At 46.8% G+C, this 14,470-nt stretch overlaps 1 protein-coding gene across 1 annotated transcript in view; it reads left to right on the top strand.

Annotated features, from left to right (window-relative positions):
* Positions 1 to 13,575, top strand: part of Fhip2a (FHF complex subunit HOOK interacting protein 2A) — a 28,822-nt gene extending 15,247 nt beyond the window's left edge. Inside the window, exons 6-17 of the mRNA XM_052762199.1 lie at positions 4,252 to 4,545; positions 4,682 to 4,878; positions 6,259 to 6,373; positions 6,675 to 6,751; positions 6,833 to 7,025; positions 7,370 to 7,539; positions 7,855 to 7,995; positions 8,833 to 8,923; positions 9,890 to 10,033; positions 11,188 to 11,328; positions 12,228 to 12,331; positions 12,420 to 13,575. Coding sequence (XP_052618159.1) covers positions 4,252 to 4,545; positions 4,682 to 4,878; positions 6,259 to 6,373; positions 6,675 to 6,751; positions 6,833 to 7,025; positions 7,370 to 7,539; positions 7,855 to 7,995; positions 8,833 to 8,923; positions 9,890 to 10,033; positions 11,188 to 11,328; positions 12,228 to 12,331; positions 12,420 to 12,525 — 1,773 coding nt within the window. The 3' untranslated portion in view covers positions 12,526 to 13,575. The remainder of the gene's footprint in view (positions 1 to 4,251; positions 4,546 to 4,681; positions 4,879 to 6,258; positions 6,374 to 6,674; positions 6,752 to 6,832; positions 7,026 to 7,369; positions 7,540 to 7,854; positions 7,996 to 8,832; positions 8,924 to 9,889; positions 10,034 to 11,187; positions 11,329 to 12,227; positions 12,332 to 12,419) is intronic.
* The last annotated feature ends 895 nt before the right edge of the window (positions 13,576 to 14,470 follow it).

The following is a 14,470-nucleotide window of genomic DNA, read 5'->3' as shown; positions in this document are numbered from 1 at the left end:
AGTCACCCTGGAAGGAAAATTTCAAGGAATGCAGTTGAGCCAGATAGACGCTATGCCAGGGAGTGAGGGGGAAGGGCAGCAGGTGCCGAGGTGGGCAGGCTGTACCAATCTCCAGTTACCAGCAGCGTGTTTTCCTTTTGGATGCCTGCAGTATTTTGTACTATTTTTATAGCCACGATCAAGACATAGTCTGTTTTAATTGATATTTTAGATTTTACTTACAGCTTTAAAAAGGAAAATAAATTGTGTCTACTTTCTGCTTTTGTTCACTTTCTTTTTTCCTTTAATCTTTTTTTAGACTTTTTAAAATGTATGTTTACATATAGTGTGTGTGTGTGTGTGTGTGTGTGTGTGTGTGAGAGAGAGAGAGAGAGAGAGAGAGAGACAGAGAGAGAGAGAGAGACAGAGAGACAGAGACAGAGAGCGAGAGACAGAGACTGAGACTGAGACTCTCTCACTGAACCTGGAGTTCACCAGTTAGGATAGACTGGCCGGCAAACCTCAGTGCAGGGATACAGGCATGTGCCACTGTGATGGGCGCTGGGAACCTCAGCTGAAGCCCTTGTGCTGGGAGGCGAGCGCTTTAACACGCAGTCATGCCCCAGCCCCTTTCTTCTTAGCCCGTGGAATCCTTGAGGGCTGTTTGAGGGAAGCGGCTTTCTTGTGGGCCCTCCCGTAAGCTGTGTGTGCGGTCTCCTGTCTCGGGGTGCTGGGAGGCTCTAGTGTCTGCCACCCTAATATGTTTCTTTGGGGTCCTATCTGCAGTGCTCCTGGAGGCTGGCAGCAGCTCGGCTGCAGAGTTACATGAATTGAATTCTGCATGTAGTACTAGGGCCGTGAGATGCCTGTTTTCCATTAGTGTGCACCCTTATTATCTTCTTCTTCAAGTCTGCATCAAAATAGTTCTGTTAGTCAAGTTTCGGATTTCTAAAGATAGGTTACTTAGGCTACATTATAGTTCTTTTATTCTTAATGTTTGTATAGGAAATAGGTTAGTTTGGTTGCCTGTGAGGTTTCTTCACCTTGTGTTTTGAGACAGGATCTCACTGTGTGGCCTAGGCTCACCCAGAACTTGCTGTGTAGACCAGTCTGGCCTTGAACTTGGGATACTCTTTCTGCCTCTGCCTGCGTGCCTGGCTGGTTTTCATTTTTGAGATAGGATTTCACTCTGTAGCCTGTAGCCCAGGCTGGCCTAGAATTCTCAATATAGCCTAGGCTGTCCTTGAACTTGCGGAAATCATGTCTCAGCTCCTGAAAGCTTAGATTTCAAGCATGAGCCCCTGCTACTGGCTGAGATTTTTGTTTTCAAAGTTCATTTTTTCTAATATTTTCTTAGACACTTGGTATACTTGAGATGGATTTTCCCCAAAACTTGCCTGGGAGTCTCTGAACGTGTCTCATGATTACATAGGCCAGAAGCAGAGGAGATCTGCAGGCCTGTGCGTGTCAGTCTTGAGGTGCACTTGCCACACCTGAAACTCACATCTGCTTTCCTCAACGAGCGCAGGGTGCTGAGTGGGTAGCACTGCAGCCACAGCCTCTCAGCCACAGCCTCAGCCACAGCCTCAGCCACAGCCTCAGCCACAGCCTCAGCCACAGCCTCCCCAGCTTCAGGATTACTGGCGTGCCGTTATTTCCTCCTGTTAATCAGTTCGCCTCTTGAGGACGATGATTCTGCCTCTCCAATCTTTGGGTCTGCACAGCCTCTCATAGCTAACAAAGCTTAAGGCCTGCTTCATTGATCCTCACAGAATGGCAAGCCTTCCAGGAGATGGAGCTTTATGGCTTCAATATGGGCAATGACCATTGTCACCATCCACTACTGCTCTGTGGCTCTCCAGCATGCACCCCTGAAATCTGTTCATGTAACCAGCCATCACAGGCATCTGCTGTGTGTTAAGCGCAGATAGGAGAGTTAGGGTCAGTCTTTGCTAGGTGTTTAGTGCAGAGACGTGAGGTAGAGCAAGCTGAGACTCAGGAGGATGCAGAATAAATCTTAGGATGGGGAGATGGCGTCTGCTCAAGGTCATCAGAAAGACTTCCTAGAAGAGTCATCTTCGAGACGAGCTGTGAGAAATGCTCAGCTAGAAATGAGTCTGTTCAGGAAGCAGCCTAAGTAAGAGTGGACAGGCCGGAAACTGTCAAAGGCTCTAATGGCGAGATGGGTTCATCACACGGAGCCACTGATGAATTCTGAACAGCGATGTTATTACCTGGTCAGATCTGGGCCTCAGTAACTGAAGTTGCAGGCAGCGTTTTTGAGCTGGTTCCATTGGGAGGGAGAAATGTGGGGAACTGACTGAGTGGGAAGCAGTGGGTTGAGCTGAGGTGGCCCCGTCTGCCGTGGCTGCAGCAGGCCCAGTGTGCTGTGGGATGCTTGTGTGCAGGATGCAGGGAAAGGCTATTTGGATGCGTGGAATCCTCGAGAAATGATGAGGCAGAAGGAGGAAACGGGAGTGCTGGAGGAGCTGGTCTTGAGCGGACAATGGTGTTGGGGTTCTCAGTACTGGGAGCTGTCCTGATGCCCTTATGGACGTATGGACGTAAGAACTGGCATTTGAGACCACAGGTCTGTGGTTTGGAGAGAAGTCTGGGTTTAAGCGGTGAGGGGCACTCTGCTGATGGCCGCAGTTCCTGTCACTAACTTTGTAACTGAAGATTGCTTGGCTCTGCCTCCAGAGTCCACATTCCGCAAGCCCAGGAGTCTGCCCTCAGCACTCTTCTTGGAGACATCAATTCTGACAGAATTAGAAATTAGGAGGCAGGAAAATGCTGAGCTTCTCTCTTTTTAATTAAAATGTGTATTTTATGCGTGTACATTTTATTTGTGTGGAGGTCAGAGGACAAGTTGTAGGAACTGCTTTGCTCCACTGTGTGGGTCTTGGGGAATCAAACTCGGATCCTAAGGCTTGGCAGCAAGCGCCTTCACCCTGAGCCATCTCACAGGCTCAAGTGATGCTCTTTTGTAAAGTGTGATATGCTGTGGGTTTTGTAGGCAGTTGGCAAGTTGTTCATTACATGGAGTTGTTTGATTGTGTGCCCTGAGCTTGTCTTTGTGAGGACTGAGTTAGGGCTACTCATACAGCAGTGGCCATGGTTTCTGATGACTGTGCCGGGGAGTGGCCTGTGACTCAGTTGAGCCTTCTCTGTGCCCCGTGATGAAGGCAGCGAGAGGCCCTGTGGTGAGGCTGACTTCAGGGCAACTTCACCTTGTAAGTAATTGGATTTCTGTTCTGTGTCAAATAGGAAGCAAGACATTTGCCTTGAAACTCACAATTTGCTCCAGTTAAGGGTCTCTTTGTATTTGGATGGGGGGACCAGGCAAGCAAATTGAATCCTCTAAGATACAAATAAAAATGTCCCTGGGTAGTTTCTTATCATTTCCTAAGCAGAGGCTAAGATTTTGAAAATCCTTTAAAAATGTTCTTACAAATTAAAGAAAATTTGAGGCTTTTGTGGAAACCTCAAGTCTTAATGCCGGCAACCTTTGAACTTTGGGGTTTGCACCCCCCCCCCCAAGCAGGAATAACACTGCGGTGATGTATCTGTAATAACTGGGAACTGAAAACACTGCACCTGCCAGTACTGGTGCTTTCCAGCAGCCACAGTCGTCGCTAAGATCGTCCATGTGGTCAGAGTCAAAGGCTTGTAATTAGTGTGGAGAGTCGGTAACATCATGTGACTGTAGCATCACATCTAAAATGTGGTTTGAGTCTGTATGTTTTCATTTGACTTAACACTTATTACCACTCTAATTAGCACCTGGAATGCTAATCACAGAAAAGTCCAAGCTGGGCCTCATGGCACAGGTCTGTTATAGTAGCCACTAGGAGGCCACTTAGTGGCTGAGGCAGAAGGATTGCCATTTCAGGACCCGCCTGGGCTACAAAGTGGGTTCCTTATTAGCCTGAGCAACGAAATGAGGCCTTAATTCAAAATAAATATTCAAGAAAGGATTGGAAGTGCAGCTTGGTGGTACAGCACTTGCCAAGTATGTGTGGGGCCTTGCCTTCGATATCCAGCGCCACCTCTGACCCCCACAGTCTATCAGAGCAGGAGATGTAGCTCAGAAGCGATGTACAGGGCTTGTCTAGCCCCAGTGAGGACCAGCCGTGATCCCAGCACATCAGAAAAGAAGGAAGGAGGCCATTTCTATGTGAGCTCTGGGTTTTGTTCGGTTGAGGAGGGCCTCACTGTGTAGCATGATTTCTGTTCTGAACGTGACCCTCACAGACACACATTCCTTTTCAGAGCAAGTCAAGGTCGCTGACTTCCAAAGGAACCCCGAATGTCATCTCAGAAGATGCCCCCAAAAGTCAGGACCCAGTGTCAGCGGACACCAGCCAGTGCCCCCAGCCTCAGGAGCTGTCAGGTGCTACTGGGGTGCGGCCCACAGAGTCAGAGGATGAGCCCCCTCCCCAGGTGGATGACCTGTCTGCAAGCTTGGATGACCTCAGTGTCTCTTCGTCGCCAGAGGCCTCCGTCCTTCGGCCAAAGCAGGATTACAATTTAGTGAATTCTCTGTTGACCCTCACAAGGAGCCCTGTGAGTCAAGTCTCACTATCCCCAGCATGTTCACAGTAACACCCCCTCAGAAGTAGAAACATTTATTCTCCCTTGTTGAGAAACACCGAATCCTTTCATGTTTAATTCCACAAATAACGCGTGTGTTCTTCCTCAGGACGGCCGGATAGCCGTGAAAGCGTGCGAGGGCTTGATGCTCTTGGTGAGTCTGCCAGAGCCTGCGGCGGCCAAGTGCCTTGCTCAGAGCACCTGCTTGTGTGAGCTGCTGACCGGCAGACTTACCTCCCTGTACAAGGCCCTACCTCAGTCAATGGATCCCTTAGATATTGAAACCGTGGAGGCAGTTAACTGGGGGTAAGCACCACTGTTTTCCACAGAGGGGGCTGCCTGGGTGCCTACATTCCAAAGTCCACTTCTGCTTTACAGTGACAGGAATGTTTAGTTTTGAAAAGTTAGCACTACTGTGATGATTAAATGGAATATTTTCTTGGGACTCATTGTAATGTCTCTTAGGGCTGACAAAATGGTGTGGAACCAGACCAGGGTTACAGAGTCCAGCTCCTGTTTTACCCATTACAGGTTTATGTTAACAGAAATCTTTAAAAGAGGGACTTTGTTGTTTTGTGTTATTTTTGAGACAGGGTCTCAGTGTGTAGCCTTGGCTGGCCTAGGACTTGCTTTGTAGATCAGGCTACCCTTAAATACAGATCCACCTGCCTCTGCCTCACGCTTCTCCTGGCCCAGGAGAGACTGCCTTTGAGTAACTTCCCCTTGCCCTAGACAGGCTGGAGGATCCTGTGGCTGCCCTATAGACGTTCCTACTTCAGTTCTGTTTCCCAAACCCACCCACTGTATTCTCATTAAAGAAATGGGGCTTTGGTTCAGAACTCATACTATTCTTGCAGAAGCCCTGAGTTTGGTTCCCAGCATCCACACCACACAGGCAGCTCACAGCTGCCTGTAATTCTGACTGCAGGAATCCACTCTTCAAGCCTGCATGGGAGTCTACATTCACACACACATTTCTGTACAACACACACAAGCACTAAAAATAAAAATCTTTAAGAAAATAATGAATTTTTTATAACATTTATAAATTGTTTTAAAATAAAAACATTAAAAACTACTCACAACTTGCCATCTACCAGCAGCCTAATATTTTCATTGTTTTTGAAAATTAAATGTTTATATTAATGATTTGAGACTTTGATACAGTGTGTTTTGATCATGTTCACACCCTCTGCCCAGCTCCTCTGAGGTCCACCCTGCCATCCTCCCCACTCAGCTCAGCCCTTTTGGTTCTAAACCCATCGAGTCCAGTTTATGACCAGCTAATGTTCTCATCTCTTCTCCTTTGCCGTTTGTCTTGGAAGTCTGTCCTATGCTCTTGTCCCCTCTCGGTGTTCTGCGTGTGTCCTTCAGGCAGCTGCACTTGTTAATGTCAGGAGCACATTGCATTTGGGGGCAGAGAGAGAAGCCTCTTTCGGCAGACCTTCCGTTCCCTGGCTCCTGCACTGTCTGGTTGCCCTCTGGATGGTTTTCTGTATTGGGGTGAACTGATTTACGGCTTTTGTCTGAAGTGACGTCTCTTGTCTGTGTCCCCCTAAGTCTCTTCGGTTGGTGTCCAGCATTGCTCTGTGTATTGAATGAGCTCGTTCGGATGTTTTCTTCCACCTTAGAAACCGAGGACTGTCCACGCTTCCCGGCCTCAGTGTGTTCTCTTGTGTCATGCAGGTTGGACTCATATAGTCATAAAGAGGATGCATCAGCATTCCCAGGGAAGCGAGCCTTAATTTCGTTTCTTTCCTGGTTTGATTATTGTGATCAACTCATCAAGGAAGCACAAAAGGTTTGAATTCTTCATTGTTTGTTGATAGCTTTAAAATGCGTTGATGAAGTAAAACGAGTGACTATTCCAAAAGTGTCTTAACTGCGCCTTACTGTCACGGGCAGTGCTTTGCACTCACTCACTAGACAGCGGTGGCTCCTCTCCAGCTTCCCAAAGTTACTGGGATTGTTTCCCCTGTTCTTTTTAGTTTGGGGGAAGTGGAGCGGGATAAAAGCAAGTAACTGTTCTTGTGGTGGCTTCTAGTGAGAGCCAGTGGTCTTTAGGCCCAAATCGGTTTATTGATGTCCGTGCTGTGTTCTAGACTGCCGCTGTTGCCCTCGCCAAAGCCATCCATGAGAGGTTCTTCATCGGTGTTATGGAGCCTGAGCTGATGCAGACGTGAGTGCCCTCTCACCTTACAGAAGTGGTCACTGTCCTCGTCATTTCTCCCGCTGACCGCCCCCTGTCTGCCATACCTAGCTCCGAGATGGGGATTCTGACATCCACGGCTCTGCTGCATCGCATTGTTCGGCAAGTGACCTCGGATGTCCTGCTTCAGGAAATGGTGGTCTTTATCCTCGGAGAACAGAGGGAGCCAGAAACTCTGTCAGAAATTAGCAGGCATCCCCTAAGACATAGGCTAATCGAACATTGTGATCACATATCTGATGAGGTAAGCCATGCGTGACAGCACTGGCCTTAAAGTCTTTGAAATGCTGTTTTTTAATGTCCTTGTGATTAGTTTTGTGGTGGTGGTGGTGAGGGTTGGTGGCATGCATGTGTCGTGGTGCACATGTAGAAGTCAGAGGGCAGCTCGCAGGAGTCGGTGTTCTCCAGGATGTGTGTTTCAGGATGGAATCGGGTAATCACCTCTGGTGTCAAGTCCTCTCTGGCCTCCGCTTGTGATCCTTCTGATGAGTCTGTGTGGCTTCAACACCTGGGGTCTGACTTGTGAAATGGCAAGAAGGGCAGCGGACTTGAAACTTTCCCTTCCGCTTTTATCAATCTTGGTTTCAGATAAGCATAATGACCCTGAGGATGTTTGAGCATCTCCTACAAAAACCCAACGAGCACATTCTTTACAACTTGGTCCTGAGGAACCTTGAAGAAAGGAACTATACGGAATACAAACCCATGTGCCCAGAAGACAAGGACGCGGTGGAGAACGGGCTGATGGCAGGAGCTGTGTAAGTGTCTGAGGCGGCGGCGTCTCCCCACTGTGTGGGTTCCCTCCCAGTGCCTTAAGAAGGCCCCCAGCAGTTTAGCCACATCCCTGTAAATGTCAGGAGATGCTGACTCCCCCTTGAGCCCATTAACAAAAGTAGCAGTGAGCCCTGGAGATTGTTAGTGTAAAATGGGAATTTGCATATTAAATACATTAGTCCTTATTTCTTTGTATTAGAAAAATTATGTAGTATTTCTCAGAAACTAGCAAAGAATCTTTTGGTTTAGAAAATGTCATAATAAATGTTGTTTTTTATACATCATTAAATTAAACTTAGAGATCTGGAGGAAGATCCATTATTTACTGACATTTCACCAGATAATATTCTACCAAACCAAGAGTGGATCAGTTCACCCCATGCCAGCCCAGACCACCCCAAAAATGACTGCAAGACGGAAGTCCATAAAGTCGTCAACAGGTGGGTCACTGTGCCATTGGCTTGATCTGAATCCGGTAGCTCTGCCCTTGGGCCGTCACAGGAGCGCACTGTGAGTTCAGTCTTTACAGGTGCTGTTAGCCTTTTTGTCTCGATTGTGTAGCAAGTGACAGCTGGGGTCACAGTTGATGCCAGAAGTAAAGCCTGGCTTAATAGAGAAGCTGTTTCCTCAGTCCAGGGGAGCCCCGGACAGTCTGTGCCCCCTTCTGAGGTCCACCCTTAGCACAGCAACAGAGGAAAGGTCACTGAGAAAGGAGTGACGGTTAAGTGTGCCGGCGACCTGAGCCCACTTAGCGCCACGTGACGCCCCTGCAGCAACAGTGACGAGAGCCAGTTGGACAGCTGTGCTCACCACGCAGGTGTGCCAAGTGTCCAACTACTTTTTACGATTTGTGTTTTCACACTTTTTAAAGTGTCTTTTCATGACAGTTTTCTCTAGTGTCTTTGCTTTTAATGCTGTCAACAATATGCCCGGTCCTGGCAAGTGTATGGCTCCCATGTGAAGTTTAGTCCATAAAAATATCTCAAGTTCAGTTTCTTAAAGCCAGTTTTTGAGGTTAATAAATAAAGCAACCCATTATTGTGACACAGTACTAAGTCTTCTCGGTTTGTGTTACATACAGAATTAGTTATTTTTAATAAAATCTTTACTTAATAATCTGAGAACAGAGCTACCATTTATCAAAACAATGTGTGTTTAATTTTTAAAGTTTCCATTTGCATTTCTAGCTGGTTTAGCTTGCGGCAGAATTTGAAGCTTAGTATATAAGATGCTGCTGTGGAGACTGTCTATGCTTATCATTTTCTTTTCCCTTTAAGTTTCCTCTGTTTAGTGCCAGATGAAGCAAAATCTTCGTACCATGTGGAGGGCACTGGGTATGACACCTACCTCAGAGACGCACACAGACAGGTGAGTGACAGAGCTGACCGATGGGCGTGTCAAATGCACACACATTGTCCCTCCCTTTCCCCCATTACCTTGCCCAGTTGCCAGCAACCCTTACTCAAAAGAAAGGAGTCAGCTCACCTGGGAGATGAGACTTCAGCCTGCTGGCGCCATCTACCTGTCTGTCTGTCTATCTATCTTTGGTCTGGGGTCTCCGGTTAGCCAGGCTGGCCTTGAACTCTTGCTCCCATCTCCCGAGCGCCACCGTATAGATGTGGCCACCGTAGCTCTCAAGGACCAGATTTATTTAAACACAATAAAGAATGAATTACTAGAAAAACAAAAATAGGAAAAAAACCCTCCCAATTATTTCATTGTTAGATTTGGCCAATATGAAACTGCCTCGTCAAGTCATGGGAGCTGTGTGTGCTAACTCCCTTTTCCGTTCTCGTCACTGACTGTGATCACAAGACTTTGAGGGTCAGCAATGACCCATGGACCACCCTTCGGAGAGCACTGTTCCGTGCTTTCATGGTGACAGGCCCAGTGTCTAAGAACAGTTAGCGTGCTTGGCAACAGGCATCGTCCATCCATTACGTGTGACATTATGTGTAACACCTTAGGTTCTGAACCTTGCTTTGTAAATGTTCTCCAAGGCTGCCATGATGACTGAAGATTCAGTCCTTTAAAGGAAGGCGCATAGCAGATCCTGAAGGAGTGATTTCTCAAAGTCTGACACACTGTTTCCCCACCAACCTCGGTGTGCTCCATAGTCATGTCCCCTGCACCTCCTCATTGGCTGAGCCGTCTCACACACACACACACACACACACACACACACACACACACACACACACACAAACACACACACCCGCCTCAGGCGTAGCTGACAGTCACGTGGTTCTTTATACGGTATCTGAGGAAATTATTTCTGTTTCATCCCAACTTGTTTCCTGACTGCTCTTTAATGATCCAAAATGCTTTTCCCAGTTCCGAGACTACTGTGCTGTCTGTTTACGATGGGAGTGGCCTGGTGCCCCCAAACCTCTGGAGAAGTGTGACTTAGAAGCAACATTTTTTGAAGGACATTTTTTGAAAGTTTTATTTGACAGAATGGGAAGAATTCTTGATCAGGTAATGCTCCGGAAGGTACTAATTGTCATACTGATGTGGTGGACCCCGTGGGGTCATCCTGGATGATGATCTTAGTCTTTGTGTTTGATGACTTCCATAGGTTGTGAATTCCTATGGAATTCAGCCAATGGGCTGGCTCTTGAAGAAAGCTCTGTGTGTGTGTATGTGTGTGTGTATTCTGTTGTGAATATTCACAAGTAGGAAAATGTACTTTTAAACTCTCCTTTATTGGGACTTCAGATTTCCTTTGTCTTGTTTAAGGCAAGATTTTGAAAAAGGGTGATTCAAAGGTAGTTTTTTTCTCACAAAAAAAAATTCCCTGTGTTTATGATTTCATAGTAAGAAAGCCTACAGTTGAACTTAAAGCCAGGAGTTGTGTTTTGGATACCTTGTAATAGAATATGGGGGAAACTTAGTTTATCAGCTTGTCTGCTGTCTTCCTCCATGTGCCTAGCCCTTCTCCTGCGCACCAGAGATCCGGTGTTGGTCTCACTGTACTCAGTGAATGGTAATGTTGCGTAGCAGCGTCTCAGTCCTGACCACCTGTGCTGCCCCAGCCTGCCGCGTCTGTCCCTTCTAGGTACTTAGTTTTAAGTCCACCCGTTTCCTGTGTTTGCTTGGAAAAAGAGAGCAGGGGTGAGAGGGCGTCATCGGGAGTCCTAACAACGCCGCCGTTCTCTCTACTGCTGGATTTCTATGGCCTGTAAACAGCAGTGAACAGTGAAGTTCAAGGAATGTTGTGATGCTACGTGCAGGAGATATCTGAGAAGCTACACACATGTTGAGTCATGGAGAGCAGGCCTAAAGTTACACTGTTTAAAAGTTCAGACACCTTGCTAGGACTTCGGGTCAGTGTGTCCCCTGTGGTTCCTAGTTAATACTAGGTCTGTCACGCTGGCAGGTTTGATGGCCTGCTGCACTCATTCATGACATCAGCTGTCTTGTGTATCGCAGCTGTCTTTCTTAGTATCCTTGTTTTCTGTTTGTAAGTCTCCGCACTGCAGTGAGTGCCTTGACTTCCATGGTAAGGCCTAATTTAGCTGCCAGTGTCTCCCTTGCAGGGGACGGTGGTGGGGGGAGAGTTGGGGGGGGGGCCACATGGACATGTCAGGGAAGCACAGGACATGAGTGTTTCTCTTCTCGCTTCTTCGCAGCCTTACGATGTGAATCTGCAGGTGACCTCAGTGTTGTCCAGGCTATCCCTCTTCCCGCATCCGCACACACATGAGTACCTCCTGGATCCCTATGTGAACCTGGCCTCTGGCTGCAGATCCCTCTTCTCTGTGATCGTCAGGGTGAGTTCATAAATGTTATGTTCTCTGGGCTCAGTCAGCCACCTGGTCCACCTCCTCATCTCATTGTGTGTAGTTCATGTAAAGCAGAACATGTCTACTGCTTGCAGATAATTGCTCCGCATTCTGAACCATTACAGAGTTAAGAGAATTCATTTAAATTATTGATATATGGACCAGAGAGATGGTTCAGGGCTTAAGAGCACCTGCTCTTGCAAAGGACCCAGATTTAGTTCCCAGCACCCACACAGTGGCTCACAACCATCCCTAACTCCAGTTCCAGGGGATCCAACACCTTCTGAATTCTGCATGCACATGGTATACATGCATGCAGACAAAACACACATACACATAAAGTAATTAATCTAAAATTTTGTTTTATTTATATGGTGTGCACAGCTGTGAGTGTGCACATGTGTGAGTGTGCATGTATGCATTGGCCCATGCTGCATGTGTGCGTGTGCAGATGTGCTTGGCCACGTGTGCTTCTGTGTAGGCCAGAGTCTGATGTCTGGTGTCTTCCCTGTCACTCTCCACTTCAGTTATTGAGGCCAGGTCTTCCGCTGAACCCACAGCTCACCCTTGCAGCTGGGCGGGCTGCCCACTGAGCCGCTGGGGTTGTCCTGTGTCCACCACCAGTGCTGGAGTTACAGGCGCACACACTGCTCCCAGCTTGTATGTGAGGCCTGGGGATCCGGACTCAGGTGCTCGTGCCTGAACAGCAAGCACCTCACCCACTGAGCCGCCTCCCAGCCCTGACATTGTGTTTTGAAGATTAGATAGGAGTTGGTTTGTCAAAGATAATAGGACGCTTGGGGTTCTTTGGTGATGGGAAGGAAGGAGTCTCCATCTAAGAATCCTCATGGAGTCACTCAGGAGCTGAATTCTTGCTTCTGATGCAGGTTGTTGGTGACCTGATGGTTCGAATTCAGCGTATTCAAGACTTCACCCCCAAGCTTCTCCTGGTCAGGAAGCGGCTGCTTGGCTTGGAGCCTGACGGCCCAATGTGAGTCAGTGTTTTACATACATTATCCAGAAATCTCACCCAACTCAGTGTTGTGCTGTTCTCCTGATTTTCCACCTGCCTTTTCTAGTATCGACCACATCACGTTGCTAGAGGGTGTGATTGTCTTAGAGGAGTTCTGTAAGGAGCTGGCGGCCATTGCCTTTGTGAAATACCACGCTTCCACCACGCCGTGAGTGACGTCACTATGCTTCTGCCACAGTTGCCCAGGTCTCTGGGAACCCAAGTTACTGTGTGCGTTTCATCCGGAAAGACTCAGCTCCACCCAGTCACGAGAGGACAGGAAACCTTGGTAAATGACGTAGGAATCCACTGCGTGACTGCTGTCGGTGGACGCGCCTGACGTCGCTCCCCTGGCTCTGTCATGATTCTCTGTATAAATTGCACGTTGTTGAAACCCGGGATGAACCAGAACTTCTGGAGATAGCGTTTCCAGTGACTGAAAGCTGCAAAACTTGTGATGTTAGGACTTTGCTGGTATTTCTGTTATTTTAAAATCTTTCCAGGCAGCAGAGCATTTTGTCATTCTCTGGGACTCAGATGCTTATACTCTTTTGTATTAATAAGCAGCAAAAAAAAAAAAAATCACTAATTTTATAACTTTTTAAGGTTAAGATTCTTATCATACAAAATATTTAAGAAAACTGTAAATGAGAAAAAAATGTAGTTGAGGAAACATCAAAGGGATCTCTAGGAGATAGAAACATGCAGAGCAACATCAACTTCTTCAGCTTTTGTAAGAATAACAATTTAATATGATAAAGAAAGTATTAATTAATATATATATTTTTAAAGAAATGTTCTTTTACTCTTGTGTGCACATAGCCATGTTCGTGTTGATTTCCATGTGGCTCCCGGTTTATTTTAACTGTCACTTTGGCAGCAGCATTGGACTTAGGCCCATCATTGGTGGTGTTTGCTGAAATAGTATTTTTTTAAGCTAATTAACACATACTGGGTTGGGACCTCCCCCGTTCCCTCTCTGAGAATTGCTTTATGAAATTGCTTTCTAATTGATTTCCTTACTGAAGTGGTAGTTGCAGGTAGGAACTGACCCAACTCTTACATGCGATCAGAATGCCAAGGGCCTCTTCATGTTTACATTTGCTTTTCATTTCGTTTGGTCTTTGGTCTTAAGAGATTTTTAAAAAAGTCTTCTCATGTTCCGTTTCCACCTTAAAGGGTTTGAGGAAGCTGAGTGTGTGTGAGTGGTATGGATGCCTGAATGTCTAGGTTGGCCAAGTTGCAGGGCGCGGCTGCAGGTCACCCCGTCTCCTTGTCCTTGTAGTCTTCAGGTGACTGGTGCAGTCACTTGGATGTGGCGCTCAAGTGTTCAGCAGCAGGCACTTTCTTCTTCACTGTTGGGAGCTCAGCTCTAGTGCGTCTGCTTCCACCCTCTGTGACGTCACCAGATGCGTGTGCGCAGCCACGGCGCGTGGCATGTGCTCGGAGCACTTTGACACTTTGCTCAGTCTGTTTCACTAGCATTTCTGATTCATTTTATAGTTCAGTTTTGCTCCTTAGAAACAAACTACCAAAAGAGATGAATAGCCACAGTTCTAGAATGGTCATCATTGTCAAAACAACTGTCCGTTTCTAGCATGATGCAAATCTTCCTTTGCTCATTCAAAAAATCCCTTATATAAAACAGTAACAAGAGGAGACAGTGGTTCTCTGCATGATTTTCCCTCTGTGGCTTCGAGTGATGAGAAATGGTTTGTTTTGTTGTATTATTGACCAGTTTGTGCAAGAGTTACCACAGCACCTCCATTCTTAGATGTTGCTATAGTCTACTCTGATGAAGGTGTGTTAAAATAAGGCCTTGAGAGGTGTCAGATATCTCTTAATGCCTTCTAGTGCTCAGTAGGTGTGGTAGCAGTGAGGTTACCTCCCAGACCAAATACTCATCGTTCTTGACTTCCCAGCAGGACCTTATCGCTAATCCACACAGATGAGCTCAGTAAAGCTTTAACTGTTATTTGTGTGTTTGCTACTTATGAGATAGTTTTCCTAAGTTGTCGTAATGACCTTGATCTGTAACCAGCTAGGGTTAGCCAGTTTCTCTTCTAAGTTCAATTTCTTTTTCATTCTTAATTCAGACCTAGAGTCAGCACAAGTCAT

This window comes from Peromyscus californicus, unplaced genomic scaffold (genome assembly GCF_007827085.1).
Source record: "Peromyscus californicus insignis strain IS unplaced genomic scaffold, ASM782708v3 Scaffold_4__1_contigs__length_199733344, whole genome shotgun sequence".
NCBI classification, from domain to species: domain Eukaryota; kingdom Metazoa; phylum Chordata; class Mammalia; order Rodentia; family Cricetidae; genus Peromyscus; species Peromyscus californicus.
This window is presented reverse-complemented; position numbering and strand designations above follow the sequence as displayed.